At 42.6% G+C, this 22,942-nt stretch overlaps 1 protein-coding gene across 4 annotated transcripts; it reads left to right on the top strand.

The window, feature by feature from the left end:
* Window positions 1-1,116: 1,116 nt before the first annotated feature.
* Window positions 1,117-21,084, top strand: LOC124151892 (beta-1,3-galactosyltransferase 1-like). 4 transcript variants are annotated; one of them, XM_046524579.2, is made up of 2 exons: window positions 1,117-1,322; window positions 19,956-21,084. In XM_046524579.2, exon 2 carries the CDS (start codon window positions 19,956-19,958, stop codon window positions 21,054-21,056), a length of 1,101 nt encoding a protein of 366 aa, XP_046380535.2. In that variant the 5' UTR covers window positions 1,117-1,322; the 3' UTR covers window positions 21,057-21,084. The 4 variants fall into 4 exon arrangements, with proteins under 4 accessions (XP_046380535.2, XP_046380536.2, XP_046380537.2 ...); XM_046524580.2 differs by lacking the exon at window positions 1,117-1,322 and adding an exon at window positions 5,341-5,468; XM_046524581.2 differs by lacking the exon at window positions 1,117-1,322 and adding an exon at window positions 12,573-12,703.
* The last annotated feature ends 1,858 nt before the right edge of the window (window positions 21,085-22,942 follow it).

Raw genomic sequence — 22,942 nt, 5'->3', positions numbered from 1 at the left:
GCTAGAAACATCAGCTACAGTAGATCTCCACGTTTGAAAGTACATATTTTCGATATGAATAAGAGCTATTTTTGTGTCAAAAATTTTGAAGAAAGATTTATAACCACAGTCGCTTAAATGTTCAAAAGTTTGTCAAATTCCCAATAACATCTTTTAAGCTTGGCCTGCTGCATTACGCATATGTCGGTTATATGATAGTGTACTTGAAAATATTACACCAAGATATTTATATTAGGTTTCAGTTTGAAGTAATTGTCCCCGAAAGTACCACTTTTCAATTTTGACAGCGTATTTCCTTTGTTTACGTTGAATATACCTATCTTTAAGAGCATGGAATGTAAACATAGTATCAGTGGTAGAGTAAACAAGTCGAAAACATGCTTGCTCTTCTTCGACCTTATCAAGTGTATCCGACCACAATACCAAGCGTTTATTAATAATGCTAATAAATATCTTACTGAATATACTGGTAGGAGGAATCCCGCGTCTTCACTTTGACCCGGACATGGTCAGTAGAACAGATGGAGACCCTTGTATCTCCACACTAGGACTTCCCGCCCTGTACCGACGCTGACCAAGGCACACTCACGGTGTTCTGCAGTCTCATCACCAGTAGAGCTGTGCCAAGTCTGGGTACATTCTTTCCCTCAACATGTGGCAAACCCCCCATAGAAGGTTACATTGGTTAAATGAAAGTATGCAGAGGTATTTTTTAATGTAATTGAAAATTGATAGAACTGTCGTTAAATCATGTCTGTTTAACCATGATCTGTTGGATTAATGTAAACTGGGGTAGGAGTTTGCCACCACATGACGCCTCCTGTGTTTGAAACTGTCACTCTCCCATGTTGGCGGACTGTGAAGCTGATTGATCACCGAATTAGTTCACTGAATCGCAGGTAAGAAAAACGGATTTATAGTTATTTTCCACATTTGTTGAAATTCAGGTCGGCCAACACATAGAGGCCGACTGCGGGAAGACCCTAGCAGCCCCGTGTCTCATACACCAGTTACGTTATATTCATAACTGGTCATTGTGCGGTCCCTTTGTACAGGCCGACAAAAGCGGTGCAGCGGATAAACCAGTTTTCTATACAGCAGCTGGGAGCTTCGTTATGGGCCGCTGGTGTCGCGAGGAAGCAGTTGTACTTCTCGGGTCGCCGAGTCCCAGGTATTCCGGCCCGGGTAGCCAGGTAGCTAGGCGACCGTGCAGGCCATTGTGTAGAGTGCGTGGTTCGCTGTTGGCGGACAAACAGGACCAGCCATCACATTGGAACGTGGACACGTAAGATCGGAGCGTTGTGCCAGGTGTTCTCCATCAGGTAAGTGTGTCCTGTAGTTCTCACACTGACCCTTGCAGGACAGGACTACTGGCCATTAACCCTAACCTGTCACTGCTGAAAGATTCTATTTCCTCAATATTTCGTTCACAAGGGGTATTCCTGAGAAACCTGCTTGTGATACCAGGAAGCCGAGTTAACTTCGAGGCATTGATAACGTGCATATAAATACATTTTGTAAAAAACACTAGGCAAACAATAACATCCCAACAGAGAACCCGTGCTTGCGTGAAACCTGCCTGAAGCACTTCCAAGATTGTGGTAGAATAACCGATCGCGAGTGATTGGCGTTTGCTCATCACGCAGAAGAAGTCTGGGTGGTTCGATTTCCAATATGGGTACAGTGTCACTTGTCCCGCGTGACATGGAGAGAATAATGCTGAAGAGAGGCGTAAAACTCACTCACTCACTCACTCAGATTGTGCTTGCTCTGTTGAAAAGCCATATGCAGACACAATTTGCAAAATATAGTACGATGTTTGACTGGAATCATTAAAACAGGATAGTATTATACCACATAAAATAAAAAAGAAGAAGAAATTATTTTGAGTGGCAATGCATTTCCATAGGGATTGATTCTGGATAGAATGCCCGTATAATGAACTGCCAAATGTAAAACAAGGAATGGTTAAAAGGAACTAAATAGGATGATACCGCATTACATAAAACGCCACATATAAATAAAAAAATATGTGTAAAATATAAATAAAAGTGTTTTATTGAAATAAATTAGAAAGGAATTTAAATGTCAATAACAATTAGAGGATCAATACGAAAGTTAAGAACAACACTGACATGAGTAACGGTACATTAATGGCATTTGGCATGTGCAACAAATAATGTCGCAGGCACTAATGATGTTAAAATAACATCATCTTGCACAAAGTAAAACATATTTGGTGCCTCTTCAAAGAACTATGAAAACATATTACTGCTCATATTGGTGTTGACGTTTTTGGAACTGCTATATAAACGTGATCCACTGGTCATTTACCACGTCTTCCCACCTAACTACTAGTATAGGACATATTCAACGTAACTACACACCCCTGGCAGATGTTCAGTTGAATATAGTCAGTATATCATGTTGTAATTGAATATACTGAATACAGCATGTTTTAGTTGATTATATTCAGTATAACATGTATTAAGTTTACTAAATACAGCATGTTTTAGTTGACTATATTCAGTATAACATGTATTAAGTATACTAAATACAGCATGTTTTAGTTGACTTTATTCAGTATAACATGTATTAAATATACTGAATACATCTATAGTAAATGTAAAGAATACAGCATGTTTTATTTGAATACACTAAATATAGCAAGTTTTAAGTATACTAAATATATCATGTTTAAATGGAATATATTCAGTATAACATGTTTTAAATATACTGAATACATCATGTTTTAAATATAAAGAATACAGCATGTTTTATTTGAATATACCAAATATAACATGTTTTAAGTATACTAAATATAGCATGTTGTAATTGAATATACTCCATATAGCATGTATTAAATATACCGAATATTGCATGGCTTAATTGAATATACCAAATTAGGCATGCTTTAATTGAATTAAGTCAAGTATAGTATAGATTAAATATGCTGAATAAAGAATGTTTTAATTGAATATACTAAATATAGCATAGTTAAACTGAATATACTCAGTATAGCTTGTTATAAATATACTGAATAAAACATGTTTTGTTTGAATGTACACAATATAACATGTTTTACTTGAATATACTCAGTATAGCATATGTTGAATATATTGAATATATAATTACACACTGTCATTTAAAAGGTGGTCACAAGTAACAAATGTAGCAAATATTTGGATAACACTTTCTTAGTACAGATTCTTGTTCTTTTTGGGGTTGAGTCCCATGCGGGATTCGAACCCATACACCCAGAGTGAGGCACCTAGTCAGCAGCACACCAAGTCAGCTATCTAACCCACTCAGCCACCGATGGATGAACAATTTCTTTATTACAATTAAGAGCGACGTTTCGGTGCAGGTTCTAACACCGTTATCAAGAAAGTGATGTACAGAGTATGGTTGACCAGCATATTAACAGGTACGAGGTACTGTTTATACAGTTGAAACAGCTCAACGTGATGTCAACATGGTTTTATTTCTTATAACATTATTTGAATTTAAACCTTTAAAAATTTAAAAATTAAGAAAAAACATCTTTCACATAATACACAGCCGCTGATTGGTATCGTGTCTTTAAAACTCAACAGATTAGATAATTAAACTGAGTGACGGTTAAATAGACATAATCATATTTATCAACAGTTCTTTAAAGTTTCAATTACGTGATAAACAAACTCGATTTACTTTCTCTAACTCGTAACTACATGCTGAATTTTAACTGTAGACGTGTAGTGCCTTATGACAACCACCGATCACCCGACTCCACTGCAAACACTGCTTGAGATTCATCCGAAAATACATTTCAATGGCTTTGCGAGGCAGATCTAGTTTGTTTGCACATGAAACAATATACCGTATTAGTTGTAGGAAACAAGTGGGGCTAATGATCGTACACACCCAACACCGCACACAGCGAATGTTATTTAACGCCGCATCACATCCGGCTGAAAAACAACAGCGGCCGAGTAGTTGCTGGTGGTGTGAGCAACTAGCGCCACCGTCGGGTCACGATCCTACGTTGTGCACCCGATCCTCACCGACTACAGCATGGGTTTCTTGGGCCAAGTCACTAAGTGCTAAGCGCTATTCCATCAATTGCAGTCGCCAAGCTGACACGCCGCCACCGGATGCGACTAATGGTCAAAGCGGCGTCAAATCCAACTCACTCACTCACTCACTGAACGAGTACATGTTTGTAGGTTCCGGTGGAAGCAAGATACATGTAATACTTGTGTGGATGTTGATGTCACCCCGAGGTGATGAGCCTCCAGAACAACGTCAGCCTGCATTTCGGTCGCCATTTTCTCGAAGCCACACTCTCACACGCTTGCGTCCCTTTGGATCTTCGGATCGTGGGTTCGAATCCAATAATCGCCAGGATAATGGTACTTGGTCTGCCTGTTGGCTTCTCCAAAGTGTTAAACGTCTTCAAATGGTACCACTTCGGGCTATCCTCCGCATTAAGTTGAAATAGTGCCGGGTTTGAACCCAACTCACACACTGATCATGAACGTGTGACAAATCGTCAGAAACAATCTTTCCAAGCACTTACAAATCTTTTATTTCATATTTGAAAAACCGCCTCCGTGGTCTAGTGGTAGAGCGTCCGCCCGGAGAGCGTAAGGTCCGGGGCTCGATACCCAGACGCGTCATACAAAAAGACGTTAAAAGATGGTACTTGTTGTTACCCTGTCTGGTGCTCTGTATTAAGGGGCTAAAACAACGACTGGTCGGCTCGGAGTCAGTATACTGTGTCTGAGTGAGGTATTCATGTTAAACTGTGGCATGGTATCTCGGTGGGCTAGCACTATAAATCGGCAGTCGGGAGTAGTACCCCCCCCCCCCCACCCCCCCCCACACACACACACGGGTATGCACGTCGCTATATAAGTGCAAAAATCTTGGACGCGACGTTAAACCCCATTTCACCTCACCTCATTTCATTCAATTTATTGAATTGAGAATATGTATCGAGAAATGTACAGCAACTTCCATCAGCGCATTTCGCCAGCGTCTCTCCCCGGTAGGAAGGCAGAACGGCGTCTTAGCGTGCAAGAGATATATCCCACAACTTCCCACTGTCATGGTGTCAGCACGATATCGCAATAATCCCACAAAGAAATGCTCAACGTGCATACGATCCATCTACAAAGAATATTCTGGTTGCAATGCATGCACGCGGTTGAACATTCTGGGGAGGGCACCTGTAGGGTCATCTCCCGCTGGGTAGCACCCGGTCACCTGTATTGATTTGAGCAAGGTGGCGCCTGGCCAATCAGACATCAAGATTTCATAAAAAAAGATACGTTCCTATTCAGTACAATGCAACAACTTAAAACGACAGTCTACTAATATAGCCACCAAGCGGCGTGCCATATACAATGCTCCACCCGCCGCGCAGGAGAAGCGAGTGTTAGTTTCGCCCGTGGTGTGATCGTGAATACATTTAGTACCTAAAGGTAAGCAGATTTATTCACTTACAGTTACCATGGATACTGGCAGGTAGTGTACACGTCCCCGCGGCCGTCATGGCCACCTTGCCCATTGTGATCCTGACCTGAAAGCTGTCGGAAACAACGGTAAACACCAAGGGCGGGTCCACCAACATTTTAAATGTTGTTGTTGTTGCTGTTATTGTTGGGGGGAACTCACAATTGTTTGGCTGAACCAGGAAATGTTTCTCGAGCATTTTAAATCTGCGCCTGTCATTCTTATCGCCAAGAAAACCTTATTTTTCCAATTCCCCGCGTCATATGAAGCAGACTCGGGTATCCACGAAACGACCACAAACGTTTTCCGTTGTAATAAACAGCCGCCTCCATTGTGTGCCGCGTCCAGTGTGTGCCGCGTCCAGTGCGTGCCGCCTCCAGTGTGTGCCGCCTCCAGTGCGTGCCGCGTCCAGTGTGTGCTGCCTCCATTGTGTGCCGCGTCCAGTGTGTGCCGCGTCTAGTGTGTGCCGCGTCCAGTGTGTGCCGCCTCCTTTGTGTGCCACGTCCAGTGTGTGCCGCGTCTAGTGTGTGCCGCGTCCAGTTTGGGCCGCGTCCAGTGTGTGCCGCGTCTAGTGTGTGCCGCGTCTAGTGTGTGCCGCGTCTAGTGTGTGCCGCGTCCAGTGTGTGCCGCGTCCAGTGCGTGCCGCGTCTAGTGTGTGCCGCGTCTAGTGTGTGCCGCGTCTAGTGTGTGCCGCCTCCTTTGTGTGCCGCGTTCAGTGTGTGCCGCGTCCAGTGGATGCTGCGTCTAGTGTGTGCCGCGTCTAGTGTGCATCGTCCAGTGTGTGCCGCGTCCAGTGCTTGCCGCGTCTAGTGTGCGCCGCCTCAAGCGCGTGCCGCGTCCAGTGCGAGCCGCATCCAGTGTGTGCCGCGTCCAGTGTTTGCCGCCTCCAGCGTGCCTCGCGTCCGGTGTTTGCCGCCAACAGTGTGTGCCGCGTCCAGTGTGCATCGTCCAGTGTGTGCCGCGTCCAGTGCTTGCCGCGTCTAGTGTGCGCCGCCTTAAGCGCGTGCCGCATCCAGTGCGTGCCGCGTCCAGTGAGTGCCGCCTCCAGTGTGTGTCGCGTCCAGTGTTTGCCGCCAACAGTGTGTGCCGCGTCCAGTGTGCATCGTCCAGTGTGTGCCGCGTCCAGTGCTTGCCGCGTATAGTGTGCGCCGCCTTAAGCGCGTGCCGCATCCAGTGCGTGCCGCGTCCAGTGAGTGCCGCCTCTAGTGTGTGTCGCGTCCAGTGTTTGCCGCCAACAGTGTGTGCCGCGTCCAGTGTGCATCGTCCAGTGTGTGCCGCGTCCAGTGCTTGCCGCGTATAGTGTGCGCCGCTTCAAGCGCGTGCCGCGTCCAGTGCGTGCCGCCTCCAGTGTGTGCCGCGTCCAGTGTGTGTCGCGTCCAGTGCTTGCCGCGTCTAGTGTGCGCCGCCTCAAGCGCGTGCTGCCTCCAGTGTGTGCCGCCTCCAGTGTGTGTCGCGTCCAGTGTGTGCCGCCTCCTGTGCGTGCCGCTTCCAGTGCGTGCCGCCTCCAGTGTGTGTCGCGTCCAGTGTGTGCCGCCTCAGCTGCGTGCCGCTTCCAGTGCGTGCCGCCTCCAGTGCGTGCCGCGTCCGGTGCGTGCCGCCTCCAGTGTGTGTCGCGTCCAGTGTGTGCCGCGTCTAGTGTGTGCCGCGTCCAGTGCGTGCCGGGCCCAGTGCGTGCCGCGTTCAATGGGCTCTCATAGATTTCAAGAATATCTTCTTACGTTGATTTTGTAAATAATCATATCTAAATGTATTAATAAGAATTTTGGTAACCCTAAAAGTTTAATTGTTAATGCTATTTATTTTTTTAAAGATTTTGCACTACTTTTTAAGTCGCAAAAACCTGAGGTGGTGAAACGTCCCTGTTTGTTAGGTTGGGAGAATTTACGTTTCAAGGTTTTACATTTGTAATGAAATAAATAAATTTTCCCGTAGACAAAAACACAAAAGTACATTAATTGCGACAGGAGACAAGAAGATATTTCTAGAAAAGCAATTTACTACACTACAATTAAGACTACCATTATACTAGAACCTTATCTATTAAGTGTAAATTTACATAAGTTTAGAACAACTCTTTCTCGATTTCGTTGTGGCTCACAAAATCTATTTATTGAAACAGGCAGATATGAAGGTATTGCAAGAGAACATAGACTTTGTAGGATTTGTAAAACTGATTGTATTGAAGATGAATATCACTTTTTATGTGTATGTCCAGTGTATAAAGATTTAACAGCAAAATATCTAAATAACTATTTCTACCGCAACCCAAACGGTAACAAATTTTGTAAATTAATGACTTGTGATTGTGCAGAAACTATTAGAAATTTATCAATGTTCATTTATCATGCCATGAAACTAAGAAAATGTATGAATTTGTAACACGCCCCACACATTGAACTATAGGCCTTTGGCCTCATAAGTACCATGAATAAAGATTGATTAATTGATTGAGATATTTCCCCGTCACTCGATAAGAGAAACATGATATTTCACTCGACACTTGAAATATCCTCTATTTATAATCGAGTATAAATAAACCAGTGATGGGTATTATGAACAATGATCAACGGCGCTGGGCTACCATGAGACGTCACCAACAGCGTCACCCGATCCATCCCCCCACAATAGGTTGCGCAGGGTCAGCTCAATCCAATTCGGGGGCGCGGGTGGCCCAGTCGTCTAAGGCGCCGCAATTCGCTGTGCAGAGTTGCGTCCCTTGGGCACGCCAGTAGCCTATGATTGTAGGTTCGAATCCCCATTCGCCCCGAGTACGTTTCTAGGTTTATCAGCACAAAACCTGTGCTCGTGGGTTTCACCGAAGTGGTAAACGTCTAAGACCTGCATGACTTCGGGCTTTCCTCCCGCATTAAGCTGACACGCCGTGATATAACTGGAATACTGTTTATAGCGGCGTTTAAACCCAACTCACTCACTCACTTAATCCAATTCCATTCTTTATTGACCTTTACCTGTACAGCTTATCCGCGGTATACATTGCAGTTACGTTGCTGGTACAGGCAGAATAGTTGTCTAGGTACAATGTTCTTAAGGAGAATGTACTTTGATTGCATTTACAATAATTATTGTCTTATATTAGATGCTCTGAAAAGATATTTACCAAGGTTACAAAGAGATTTATAATTTTTTATACTGAAGGCAAGTTTACTAACTGCTGGGTTGTTCCAGCAATATGGCTTTGTGGACAGTTCCCCTACACTTGCATATGGAGGACATTTTAAAACAAAGTGAAATTCATCCTCAAAATCACTCAAGGTGAGGTGGGGGGAAATGAGGTTTAATGTCGCATCCAAGTTTATTCCACTTTTATAGCGACGTGCATGCACGTGTATGTGTGTGTGTGGCTGCTTGTACTAGTCCGGACTGATGCCGATTTATAGTGCTAGTCCACTGATATACCATGCCGCAGTTTAACATAAATACCCCTCTCGAACACAGTATACTGACTCCGAGCCGACCAGTCCTTGTTTTAGCCCCTCAATGCTCAGCGCTCGACAGGGTAACAACAAGTGCCATCTTTTAACGTCTTTTGGTATGACGCGGCTGGGGATCGGCATGATCGGTCCGGGCGGACGCACTACAACTAGACCACGGAGGCGGGCCAATATCACTGAAACAGGATAAACATGTTCAATTATGTATATAAACATTGTGATATCTTCCGGTGTCAATTGACAAATTATGTGAAGCAAGTCTAAATCTTGTTCGAACGAGGGCCAAGAAGTATTTTGTCTTGTGTTCAGCTCATATATACCAACTCATTGTGAAAATCCACCAGGACACAACTTTGAGGGCTATAATCCTCGTGTCCAGCTCATATATACCAACTCATTGTGAAAATCCAACAGGACACCACTTTGAGGGCCATAATCCTCGTGTCCAGCTCATATATACCAACTCATTTAGACAATCCACCAGGACACAACTTTGAGGGCTATAATCCTCGTGTCCAGCTCATATATACCAACTCATTTAGACAATCCACCAGGACACAACTTTGAGGGCTATAATCCTCGTGTCCAGCTCATATATACCAACTCATTTAGACAATCCACCAGGACACAACTTTGAGGGCTATAATCCTCGTGTCCAGCTCATATATACCAACTCATTTAGACAATCCACCAGGACACCACTTTAAGGGCTATAATCCTCGTGTCCAGCTCATATATACCAACTCATTGTGAAAATCCAACAGGACACCACTTTAAGGGCTATAATCCTCGTGTTCAGATCCTACACCAAACGTTCATGTTCAAATTCTTAGGCTACCGCTCGCTGCTCCTAATCATATTAACGGAAACGCTACTAGAAAACTCCGAAAAATATGCATTGGAAAAAATTCTCTTAGACTTCAATTCATAAGAAGCCATGAAAAGAATTCTGGCTCTATAATTTTATTTATATAGTAACTTTTATATACATTGATTTCGTCTGATTCTTGATCTTCAAGCGCCCTTTGAATCTCTCCCAGTGTAACATGCCACTTACACAATTGTCAGAAAAAAGAGTTTGTTGCTAGACGCCGCACCCAGCTATACGCCAGCCATAAGACGGCGGCCTGTAAATAATGGTCGTCTAGACCACACATGACATAGAGTTGAGTCATTGGAAACTCTGCCACCAAGTGCAGCTATCAAAGTTTGAAGGTCAAGGCTAGACATTAAAATTTCAATTTCCTTAGTCATCGAACGGGATCATCGAACGATTTTACAAGTGGGAGCAACACACCTGCTTGCAGTATGGACTTCTTCGTACAATTCCATGTTTTATACTAGTATGATATTGTCCAAAGACATTAAAGTTATATATAGGATAGGTACGCGATAAATCGCAGAGAACAATGAAGAAAGAAGCGTGGTTTATTTGTGAGGGGGAAGTGTCCATTGAGTTTTTCCCCATAGATGTAGCTTGACAGCGCAGTGGCCGAGGGTTATGACATCCGGTATTGACAGCGCAGTGGCCGAGGGTTATGACAACCGGTATTGGGTGCATACAATCGACGAGAAAATTATGTGAATACCCGTCATGGTTTATCCTCCCTGCAGTGTTTTATTGTTCAATAAACAACTTCCACTCGTCGTTTATTTCTTAAATAGAGTGGCGTATATAGCATATAGGAGTATACAAGATGGTCATATATGATACATAGTAATATACACAAGCGACAAAACCCTTTCCAGAAGCAGAGGAAATGTGAACTTTCAGTGCGTCATCTGGAGCACGTTTCACAGTCTGTGGTCCCAATGGAATTTTGTATTGAGACCAGATACAACTTCAAAACAAGATATTTTAAAAGAAAAGAAAAGTATGAGCTAACATATTTATTTCTAAAAGACACATTGAATCATGTATTTTTTGTGGCAGACAACTTCTTTGTTTTCAACAATAGGAAGTATAATGATTTTCTTTAATAATTTTGGGGGATAAGTTATGTTTTTAGATAAAATCCCACAATAATTATTTTAGTCTTGAGATCGCAATCCATCCGGATCCACCCCTGCTGATGACTGTAGCCGAGGTCTTGGAGACAAATACTATAGTATACAGCACAAGTAAAACTCCATTATTTACAGACCGCTGTCATAAAGCTGGAATGTTGCTGAGTGCGACGTTAAACAACGAACAAACAAACAAACAAACAAAAGTAAAACTTCAAAACAACATACAAACCCACTATGTGCTCAGAGACAAATGAAGCAAATCTCTCAAACAAACCTGTCTAATAAAGTAACAGCCTCAAACCAACACTACCTCAACGACTTGCACCCAGTCAGGACAGATACCATTTCTCTGGAAGGCAAGTCATTACCTACATATAGCAAGAGACCTGACGACCTTGGACATATGAACTAAACTGTGTTTAAACTCATCACACTGAGGGGTGGAGAGGGTATTCTGTGTAGAACGTATGTTGTCCCTGCCCTTAGCTGGTGTGACTGACACGTCAACTTGTGTACGTGAGTTGGACGCCACTCATTGTCATGAGGATCACACCTTCCAAATTAACCTTGATTGCAAATTACCAAGCAGGTGTAAATCATGCCTGGATGTACAGACACGACTAACATAGCCATACGATGGCGAGATTGGTGTATGATTGGCGAATTAAAGAATAATATTGTCTTGGGTTTTCTGGATATTTTAGACTCAGCACATTACAAACCTCACTATCAAGTCACAGACAAATCTGACAGGAAAGGCAATTGGCGGCTACCGTTTTGTTACCATTACCGTTATCAGGAAATGGTAATTTTTTTGTTTTTTAACAATAACACTTGCTGCTTAAGGTGCCTCTATGAAGGAGCGGCGTCCTTTCAATGCACACTTCCGCTAGTTGGTGGTTGTCATTCCGAAAAGTAAAAGTCCCTACATTCATGTTGATTCACTGGAGTTTCAATATCACCAACACATACTGAACATGCTAGTTGTGGCAAATTGTCACCGAATATTATACTGAGACATTTCATAAACATTTTCATTTATTTGTTGTTTAACGCCGCACACAGCAATATTCAAGCTATATGACAGCGGTTTGTAAATAATCGAGTCTGGACCAGACAATCCAGTGATTGACATTAAGTGCATCGGTCTACACAATTGGGACACGAAGACATGTATCAACCAAATCAGAAATCCTGTTACGACAACCATAGTCGCCTTTTACGATAAGCATGGGTTGCTGAAGACCTGTTCTACCCTGGATCTTTACGATAAGCATGGGTTGCTGAAGACCTATTCTACCCTGGATCTTTACGATAAGCATGGGTTGCTGAAGACCTATTCTACCCCGGACGGGTCCATAAACAATCAAGGACACTCTATGGCGCCATGTCCGGCATGTCTCCTGGTACAATCACTGTACAGGACATACAATGTATATTGAATGTGTAGGTATGCATATTGACACATGTCTGTTGCTTCAAAAGTTCTCGCATTTCATGACCGTTTTCAACCGATATATGAAAAGTGCATATTTTGACGAAAGATGAAATATATCCTCATTCTCAGCATAAATACCATCATTCGATTACATCAGCAACACCATTTCTTCCAGCCGCCATAGGCAGGTGCCCGTTAATGTCCAACAACCAATCAGATTCGAGTATTCTCAAAATAGAGTGACATTCCCATCAGAAACACCCTATGTCGACTGACGATATATTCGTGGAGTTAGGAATATTTGGTGAGTATCGACTTGCGACTATGTTTTATATAATCATGTTCATGTGATACTTTACGGTAAGCTTAGGCTTGTTATTTTTTATATTTCTGTTTGGTAACGTCGTCCTCGAGTGTTGTAGAAAAGTCGATATTAAGACTGATAACATTGTGTTTTGTAAGTGTTTTGTCGTGTTGATGTCACAGGTGTTCGTGCATGCATAATTAATCGTTAACCGCTGTAGTGGCCGTGAGAGAGCTCCAAGGATTTGAAGTAATACAACAAATATTACATCAATATTCAATAACTAAGGTTTCATTGTAAGGATTAACGGTTAAAGGTAATACTTTATAAAAAAAGCGTCAAAAGAATTGTATGCTAAAAGCAGGGCCTAATTTGGAATTCCGACTAGACCACCAGCACGTTCCCTGTCACGCCCGATGGAATGTTTCGCCGGGTATTTGGTTATTCTCTGGCGTTGATTTTTTATATCATTAACGAATCACTATCAAATAGTGACGATACCAGAAAGAAGGAAATATTTAATAAATCAAAATACCGCCCATTATAATCTTAGTTCAGCTTACCAAATACCAGAGTTGCGGAACATGTCTGTTGGAGTCCTTGTATTAAAACAACCTACCATGCTTGATTCTGTTTGGTCTAAATTTACAAGCATGTCACACATAACGGATTCGTATGAAATTGATGTATGTATCGATAGCCTACATTCAACAACAGGTGTCGAAAACCAATCAGTAGCCCATAGCCCGGGCTGGTTGGATGATAAAACCCGATCGGTTTCATATTGAAATAAAAGGTGTCAGTTCTACAATGAGACTGCCTCAAATTTCAAAACAGTTGGTTCATATCCTATCTAATCAGTTATTAATCAGCTGTATTTGTATGTCGAATTCATTCAAACCATCTACCACACGACTAGGTGTGTGCAGGAGATGTGGCGTCATGCGACATGCGTCATGGCGTCACTAGATGTTACATGTCGACACAAGGACTGTACCTTCCTACATTAATCATTGTAAGTCTGCACAATCCATTTTGTTGTTTGTCAATGTAAGGCCGGGTGGATTCTGTCTTGTGTAATTTGCTAACTTGGGCCTCTCGTGATTTCTCGTGGCCTCTCGTGATTTCTCGTGGCCTCTCATGACTTCTCGTGGCCTCTCGTGACTTCTGTGGCATGTTTTTAGTGAGCAGTGTTTCCCCGTCTTTGTACCTCAGACGTATGCTGAACATCAGAAACCGGAAGATGGAAGATATGGATCAACCTAATGTTTTCATTTTAATATACGACGCTCTTGTCAAGTTCTGTTTTTGCCACGCATGTTTGGAACCGAACAACCTACGGTACGTGACACCTGTTGTGCATTGATAGGCCACGCAAGACTGGCTCGAGGTGGATGTTGACAGGTGTTTGTCCTAGCGGATTGAAAACTCCTAAAGCTGTTGCCAGCATTAATGAACGACTGAATCTAAATATCTTCACTTACGATGTGCTATTATTTTATCCCCCGCCACGAAGTGTATAGGAATGGGTGCTGTCAGTCCGTCCTTCCGTCCGTCAGTCCGTGGGTCACGTTTCAAAAACCATGAGCGATATCTTAACCAAACCTGACACAAAGATGTGTCTAGTGCCGAACAGGTGCCTTTGATAGTTTAGGATATTTATAAAAAATTTTTTTCGAGTTATCATGGCAACGACTTTGACTTAGAATGAAAATGGCGGCTGAGTGAACTCAGGGCTCCACCACGGGAATCTGCCCATACTACAGGTAGGGCCATGCAAAGCGCCACTGAAAACGCCAGCAACCACCCACACAATCTGACCCGATGACACCCAATCCACCAATCCACACATCATGACCATTCGATTCTCTATAGACGCTTCCTTCCACCAGCAAGGGTGTGGTCGGGGTGTAACCTTGGTGACCACGGGGTTGATGTGGCGGACTAGTGGCGGACTAGTGGTGGTCACACATCAGGTCAAGCACCGGTGGTCTCGGCGAGTCCGTGGATGCGTGACCGTGTTTCGGCAGCTTGGCTGCTAGGTTTCTAATGCCTCGGTCCTGCCCCACACTGTAGCACGTGTAACACATGTGGTGTCTCCCTGGCCATGTGACTTTGTCAGAAATGTGCCTCTGTCGCCCAGCAGTGAATGGGTACCCGGTTGGATGTGACAATGACACATTGTGTTCACACGCTTGACTAGTTCCATCAAATGAAGCTTCAAAGTGTTATAAGGGGCAAGTAATAAACAATCCCACTTAACTCGCTCCTGTGTATTACCAGTTTAATGGACCTCATCAATAATTCTGGTATCTGTCAAGCGAAATTCTATATATCTCTAGCTCTCGCCACATGCTTCACCTATTCGTGTTCCCTGTTGTAACAGTTCTTCGGGCTGTTCAGTTTAACTTCCCTTACGGTAAACATAAACGCAAAACGATCTTAAATAAACATTACATGCATGTATTTATTTTCCAAAAAGAAATCTTCTGGAAAACGTACTGATATTACATTCCTACAAATTATCAACTTCAAACGACAAACTGAGGTAATCACGCGAGTGTGTTTGGGGTGTGTTTGGCATGTAAATACATAGTGTTTATTCCTAATACGGGGAATTTACCGTCCTCAAACACACAAGCCTGATAACCACTTTATTATATTATTTGTCACACTTCAATTCTGTGCACGAAAAATCTCTTCCCATGTCTCACAAACATTACCTAAACATTACAAGTTTTCCTGGAATGTGCGCAAAATATATTACGTCAGAAAGTAAGTGACGTAACGACAAAAAGAAAAAAAGACAATTACCCACGCAAATTGCAATTCATAGGTGTGTCCACTAGAGTAACTGCCCTTTATCAAAGGGAAGCTACTCTAACCCTAGTCTATGAGACGTCACGTTTGTTTAGAGTCTACCTGTCCTGTCATAACGTTACGAAGTACTGTCTGATGTACACACAGGGACAAAATGAAACAAGATAACAATTCGGACATATTTCGGCCAAATCCAACTGTTTTAATTTAGGAAAAGGTTCCAAGCCGCAGAGCTCTACAAGCACAAATATGAAAACTGATCCCGCTATATTGTTTATAATGCCTTAGCAACGTCACACTCATACATCGATTTCCAGTATTTTAGACTTGTTTTGATAATGATAACAATTATCCCAGTAGTTTCTCCAGAATCCTGATGGTTATTTCGGACTCGATCGCCGAATGACAAGGTCGACGCTATATTTGTTTCTAAACACTGAAAGTAGTCCCTACTTGACCTTTGAAATTTGCGTCTCTATCCTCTTATGACCCCATTATATCGTTTTTATCCGTTGGTTTTATCCTGCCGAGAAACCTACCCATTATGTGATAAATGTAAATATCCTCTAGTTGGAGTGTTGGTATGTCGCGTTCTTTCCAAATCATCACTAGTACCGAGTACACAAGCCTAAGGGGTCAGTGAGTGCTGATTCAGGAGTTCGCGTCATTAATTCGAAAAGAAACGTGCACCTGGTGTTATCAGTGCGATTTCCTGATTTTGTTTGTTCATAAGTCTTGTCGTTTGATCATTTTACTGACGCTTTAAATACTTTGTATGACGCCAACTTTCGCAATGAGCGATATTCTCTCGTCATGACACTGACCTTCACACATACATGACGAAAACATCAGCGAAGGAAAACAAAACAAATCAGGATTTTTCCCGGTTTTATGGCATAAATATGTCAGGTGAGCGCTGGTGATCGATCAGTACTCGTGTCTTCCATTGATGCTAGATCAGACAACGCTTGTGAGTTATTAGATCTACCATAGACATTTCCAACTCGGGTCTATCATAACGCTATCCAAGACCATCTAGCCCCTCTCACCATGATTTGTCACTTGGCGTTTTGGATATTTAGCAACCAGAAAAACAAAGAAACACTGGCCTAAGTGTGTCCCTCGGTTCTGTTCATGTTAGATATTTGTGTGGGCTGTGACTGTAAACAACAACAGTGCCAGCGGAAACACAACACAGCAACAGCGTATATACCAGACTAGTTTACTTGCGATCTCTTCGAAAGTCTTTCTTGTTTTTATCTTTGTAGTCTCCTAACGAAATGTTCGAGATTCAGCGTCTGTTATGAATCTCCTATATAAATAGACATATATGTCCCAAAATGCCGACGCGATTTATTGAGCAGACGTCAGTACAAATCATGTGATATCTGCGCAATAGCTGATTGGTTGCAAGAGACCGAAATGTGTTTGACAACCATTCCACAAATAATTACAAGGGGAATATGTTCGCCCCGGGGGTAACGGAATTCGGCACATTGCCCCCTGGGTACGGTACCACATGACCAATGGTTACAGGACAAAACACCACCTCGCCCGGGGGGCCGGGGCTAGATAGATGCGTGAAAACGAGGTTTTAATAAAGGCATTATACTGATATTAGTGAGTGAGTGAGTTGGGTTTAATGCCCTTTTAACAGTAGTCCAGTTATTATCAAGGCGTGTCAGCTTGAGGAGGGAGGAATAAAACAGAACTTAGTTTCATCTAATTACATCCAAAACAGCAGACGCAGAAGCACGCCAAGGGAGAACATTAAACCAAAGACCATATAATAATATTGTCTCTGATTAAACTGAACAAGTGTGTGGGTAAGTTAGGTTTAACGCCGTTTAACAGTGTTCCAGTTATATCACGGCGTGTCGACTTAATGTGGGAGGTGGTGCAGGTCTCAGACATTTACCACTTTGGTGAAGCCCCCGAGGACACGGCGCTGACAAACCTAGACACATAATCAGGGCGTTACACTGTATATTTTCAGCCGGCTGCTTCTGTGACTTGTGTGCATACTTCTCGCCTCAGTACTACAGGTAGACATACACGTTCATTAATGTAACAAATGTATTCTTCGTGCTTGTGATCTGACTATGTTCATTTCCTCCGCATTTCCTTCACGTTGAGAAGGTTTTCTTCATGTGTATGTCCTCTTTCACCGCCTGTCATCGTCTGTGTGCATTTCCACCCTACCACCATTTTACCCTCCGACAGTTATCTCCCTTCATGAACAGAGGCATAAGCTCCTTCCCAGCGCGTGACACCTTCGTAACACTCTCGGTAACATCGCTGCCACCAGCGTGGGCGCGGCCATTACAAGAATCTTGAAATTTGCTCCCTAATCCGAAATGTAGTAACGTTGATACTTTTGTATCTTTGGGAATGCCATCATACTGAATTTTGAAAAGGTTTACGAGTGACCATATTTCGCATATGAATTTGCCAGATGAATTTATCTTTTTGGTTGTTGAATCGGATTGGTTCGAGATTGCAGACTAACGGAACATCCCCCAACTTCCCCCTTACATTCTTACTAGACCAATTACATGATAGTTGAAATGAAACGAAAATTCAAAGTGATAAACAGAGAAAATAATTAAGCAGGGGTAAGTTTATTCGGCGTCATGGCAGTCATCACTTGCTTGTAAACTTAACGGTCAGTCGGCTGCGAGCTGAACTCCAAGCATTGTTGTAGTCACCTATATCACTGTGAGGAGCTTTGACTGGTGGCAGCGGCAGTTTTGAGTGCTCTGCGAGCGGGCTATTGCTGCGAGGACCTTTACAGAGGCACAGGTGGCACTGTGAGGAGTTGCGTCCCTTAGTCACGTCAGAAACCGCTTATCGTCGGTTCGAATCCCCGTTCCATGTTAGATATTGCGTACATGAGATGAACTATCTGTTGGTTTACCATATGACAATAACATTAGTATTTAGGAATGGAAGTTAATCTTTATTTTCGCTAGAGCGCAAAAACCAACAGGTACAGAGTTGCTATCAACCTAATAGTGAACGTGGCAGTCAACGAGCGTAATGTCACTGGCCCCGTCTGGATTTTACTAGTCTCAAACGCATTGAATTCCGAACTCTAGGTCCGTACTCTAGGGGTGTACTCCAGGTCGGTACTCTAGGGGTGTACTCCAGGTCCGTACTCTAGGGGTGTACTCCAGGTCCGTACTCTAGGGGTGTACTCCAGGTCGGTACTCTAGGGGTGTACTCCAGGTCGGTACTCTAGGGGTGTACTCCAGGTCGGTACTCTAGGGGTGTACTCCAGGTCGGTACTCTAGGGGTGTACTCTAGGTCGGTACTCTAGGGGTGTACTCTAGGTCGGTACTCTAGGGGTGTACTCTAGGTCCGTACTCTAGGGGTGTACTTCGGGGCGGTACTCCAGGGGTGTACTCTAGGTCCGTACTCGCGGTTTTTCCCGACCCCCAGGGCATGCTCTGTCTACCAATACCGAGGGAAAGCGTTTATCCATACTTATAAACCGAAAAAAGAAACTTAAAACAACATTTATCAACATTTTTATGTTTCGAACATACTTTCCATGAACCTTAGGAAACGCGCGTAAAATATCTGTTGCTGGCGTACGGATCTTGAAAAGGACATTCTAAAAACCAGTGTGGGTTATCAACACCTCTGTAACCTCGTGGTACACTCACTGGGCTACAGATATGCGAGTTCGATCCTCGGGAATATAAAGAAAACATTTGTCATTTGATTTTACATTTCATTACATGTTACAATCTGAACGGAAGTTATATTAATAAATACCCAGGACATCACATAAAATCCCTGGGATATTATAACACATTATAGAGCAAATATGACTTGAATATCCTATAAAATCCCTGGGATATTATTTAAAATCCCAGGGACATTACAACGTCACTGTTTATGAGATTTAACCAGACTGGAAAGTAAAACCTCACAATAGGGTTTAATGCCTATAGAAAGAAGTATCTTACTTAATAGCGATCCCAACGAATAGGTTTATAAAGGGCGGTCCTCCAAGGCTTGTCACCTGTCAATCATCGACTGCCACGTTGTTTGGAGTTGCCGAATATCACAGAGAAATCAATATGGTGATCAGAGTTGACCGTGTGGTGCCACGTGAGTCTATGCACAGCACACAAATCACGTGTTTGAAATATACCCCTGTTCACCCAGCCGTGAATGGGTACCCGGTAAGCTGACATGGCAGTGCAGTGGTTAACCTTCTAGCACAAAACAGGAAGCTTTGGTTTTATACTCCCTAGGGAGCTGAGAATGATTGTTGAGTGCACACTGATCCAGTGACCTGGTAATAATAGCGCTTGGCCCCTGTGTGGTGTGGAAATATGGGCAATATAAATGGCCTCCTACCACTATTATCATTATCATTATTATTATTATTATTACCATCTATTTTCTCATTTCCTTGCAGATGGACTTTGGTTTGACCCGCCACCAGTGCCGACGGACACGATGGAGCTGGTCTCTCAAACGCGGAGCGTTGATTGTGGTGGCATTTTGTGTCATCAACTTCATCTACTTAAGATTCACCCGCATCCAGTGCTGTCAGGTCTACAGACATGATAGTTACCATGGCAACACAGAAGCGAAGACTGGGGACTCGACCACAGGCGGACATGATCTAACCGACGCTAAACTGGAGGCGTTTGTGCGTTCCGGGCAGGTGTTGAACGAGTATCAGTTTGTGGTCAACTCCGAGGTGTGTTCCAGCTCTGGTGTTCCCCAGTCCGTGTACGTTGTGGCCATCGTGCCCTCTAAACCGTCTCATTTCCAAGAACGCCAAGCAATACGGGAGACCTGGGGATCACAGTTCAATAAGAATGAAAAACTGAAACTGATTTTCTTATCAGGACTAGCGGAAGAGATAACAAACAAAAATATTTCAGTGGAGCGAGAGACATTTTTCGATGTTGTGCAAGCAAATTTTATCGACTCCTACAAAAATCTCACACGTAAAACTAACGCCATGTTGCAGTGGTCAAAACAGTTCTGTTCACAGGCTCGGTTCGTGATGAAAATTGACGATGATGTTTTTCTTGAATCTGGAAATTTGATTCGGATGCTGCAGTTAATGGAAGGCGAGTCACGTGCAATAATTGGCTACGCCAGAGACCCTGTGGAAGAACCAATCAGAGACAATTCAAACAAGTGGTACTTATCACGTGACCAGTATCCATTTGAACGCTTCCCCAGGTTCGTGCATGGACCATCGTACGTGATCTCGCGCGATCTGGTGACTGATCTGTACGAGATTTCCCGTCATGCTCCACGCATATATTTAGAGGACGTGTACGTAACGGGATTATGCGCACATATTGCACGTGCTACGCTCGTTGGGACGTCTGGTTTTGCGACCGGACTGGGGTATTCGCCCGTGTGGTATATGAGTGAGTCGGCCGTGACGTCGCATGACTTCACACCACTCGCCATGAGAAGGCTGTGGCACCTGCTGCAAGTATGGCGTAGTTGGCGTCCTTCCTTCAAATACATAGGTGCTGTCATTGGCTACTAAAGGAAGGATATTAAAGAAAGATATGTAATTAAGCTGCTACGTGTCGATTCCCAAATTGAAACAATATGTTAACTCAGAAATCTGTACGTAAAAGTACCACCAAGTGGTGTACAATCAACAAATGTATTACAAAATTGAAAACACAATTAAAAATACAAAACACAAATTTCTGCCCAGCATTACAATGGCAGTACACAAGAAGGTGGTAGTACAATATTCAACGACAGTATATAATATGATGGCAGTACACAAGAAGGTGGTAGTACAATATTCAACGACAGTATATAATATGATGGCAGTACAAAAGAAGGTGGTAGTACAATATTCAGTGACAATATATAATATGATGGCAGTACACAAGAAGGTGGTAGTACAATATTCAACGACAGTATATAATATGATGGCAGTACACAAGAAGGTGGTAGTACAATATTCAACGACAGTATATAATATGATGGCAGTACACAAGAAGGTGGTAGTACAATATTCAGTGACAATATATAATATGATGGCAGTACACAAGAAGGTGGTAGTACAATAGTCAACGACAGTATATAATATGATGGCAGTACACAAGAAGGTGGTAGTACAATATTCAGTGACAATATATAATATGATGGCAGTACACAAGAAGGTGGTAGTACAATATTCAACGACAGTATATAATATGATGGCAGTACACAAGAAGGTGGTAGTACAATATTCAATGACAGTATATAATATGATGGCAGTACACAAGAAGGTGGTAGTACAATAGTCAACGACAGTATATAATATGATGGCAGTACACAAGAAGGTGGTAGTACAATATTCAGTGACAATATATAATATGATGGCAGTACACAAGAAGGTGGTAGTACAATATTCAACGACAGTATATAATATGATGGCAGTACACAAGAAGGTGGTAGTACAATATTCAATGACAGTATATAATATGATGGCAGTACACAAGAAGGTGGTAGTACAATAGTCAACGACAGTATATAATATGATGGCAGTACACAAGAAGGTGGTAGTACAATATTCAGTGACAATATATAATATGATGGCAGTACACAAGAAGGTGGTAGTACAATATTCAATCACAGTATATAATATGATGGCAGTACACAAGAAGGTGGTAGTACAATATTCAATGGCAGCACACCAGAGAGTGGCAGTACAATATTCAACGACAGTATATAATATGATGGCAGTACACAAGAAGGTGGTAGTACAATATTCAATGACAGTATATAATATGATGGCAGTACACAAGAAGGTGGTAGTACAATATTCAACGACAGTATATAATATGATGGCAGTACACAAGAAGGTGGTAGTACAATATTCAACGACAGTATATAATATGATGGCAGTACACAAGAAGGTGGTGGTACAATATTCAATGACAGTATATAATATGATGGCAGTACACAAGAAGGTGGTAGTACAATATTCAATGACAGTATATAATATGATGGCAGTACACAAGAAGGTGGTGGTACAATATTCAATGACAGTATATAATATGATGGCAGTACACAAGAAGGTGGTAGTACAATATTCAATCACAGTATATAATATGATGGCAGTACACAAGAAGGTGGTAGTACAATATTCAACGACAGTATATAATATGATGGCAGTACACAAGAAGGTGGTGGTACAATATTCAATCACAGTATATAATATGATGGCAGTACACAAGAAGGTGGTAGTACAATATTCAATCACAGTATATAATATGATGGCAGTACACAAGAAGGTGGTAGTACAATATTCAACGACAGTATATAATATGATGGCAGTACACAAGAAGGTGGTGGTACAATATTCAATGACAGTATATAATATGATGGCAGTACACAAGAAGGTGGTAGTACAATATTCAATGACAGTAT

Source organism: Haliotis rufescens, unplaced genomic scaffold (assembly GCF_023055435.1).
Source record: "Haliotis rufescens isolate VD_foot unplaced genomic scaffold, xgHalRufe1.0.p SCAF_15, whole genome shotgun sequence".
Taxonomy (NCBI): Eukaryota; Metazoa; Mollusca; class Gastropoda; order Lepetellida; family Haliotidae; genus Haliotis; species Haliotis rufescens.
This window is presented reverse-complemented; position numbering and strand designations above follow the sequence as displayed.

What these genes read in the sequence shown, in the direction of transcription:
- LOC124151892 (XM_046524578.2), top strand. Translation starts at nt 14,021, where the DNA reads ATGTTTGGAACCGAACAACCTACG. An exon ending in TTGGAACCGAACAACCTACG is followed by an intron (nt 14,045 to 19,955) that starts GTACGTGACACC and finishes ATTTCCTTGCAG; the next exon opens with ATGGACTTTGGTTTGACCCG.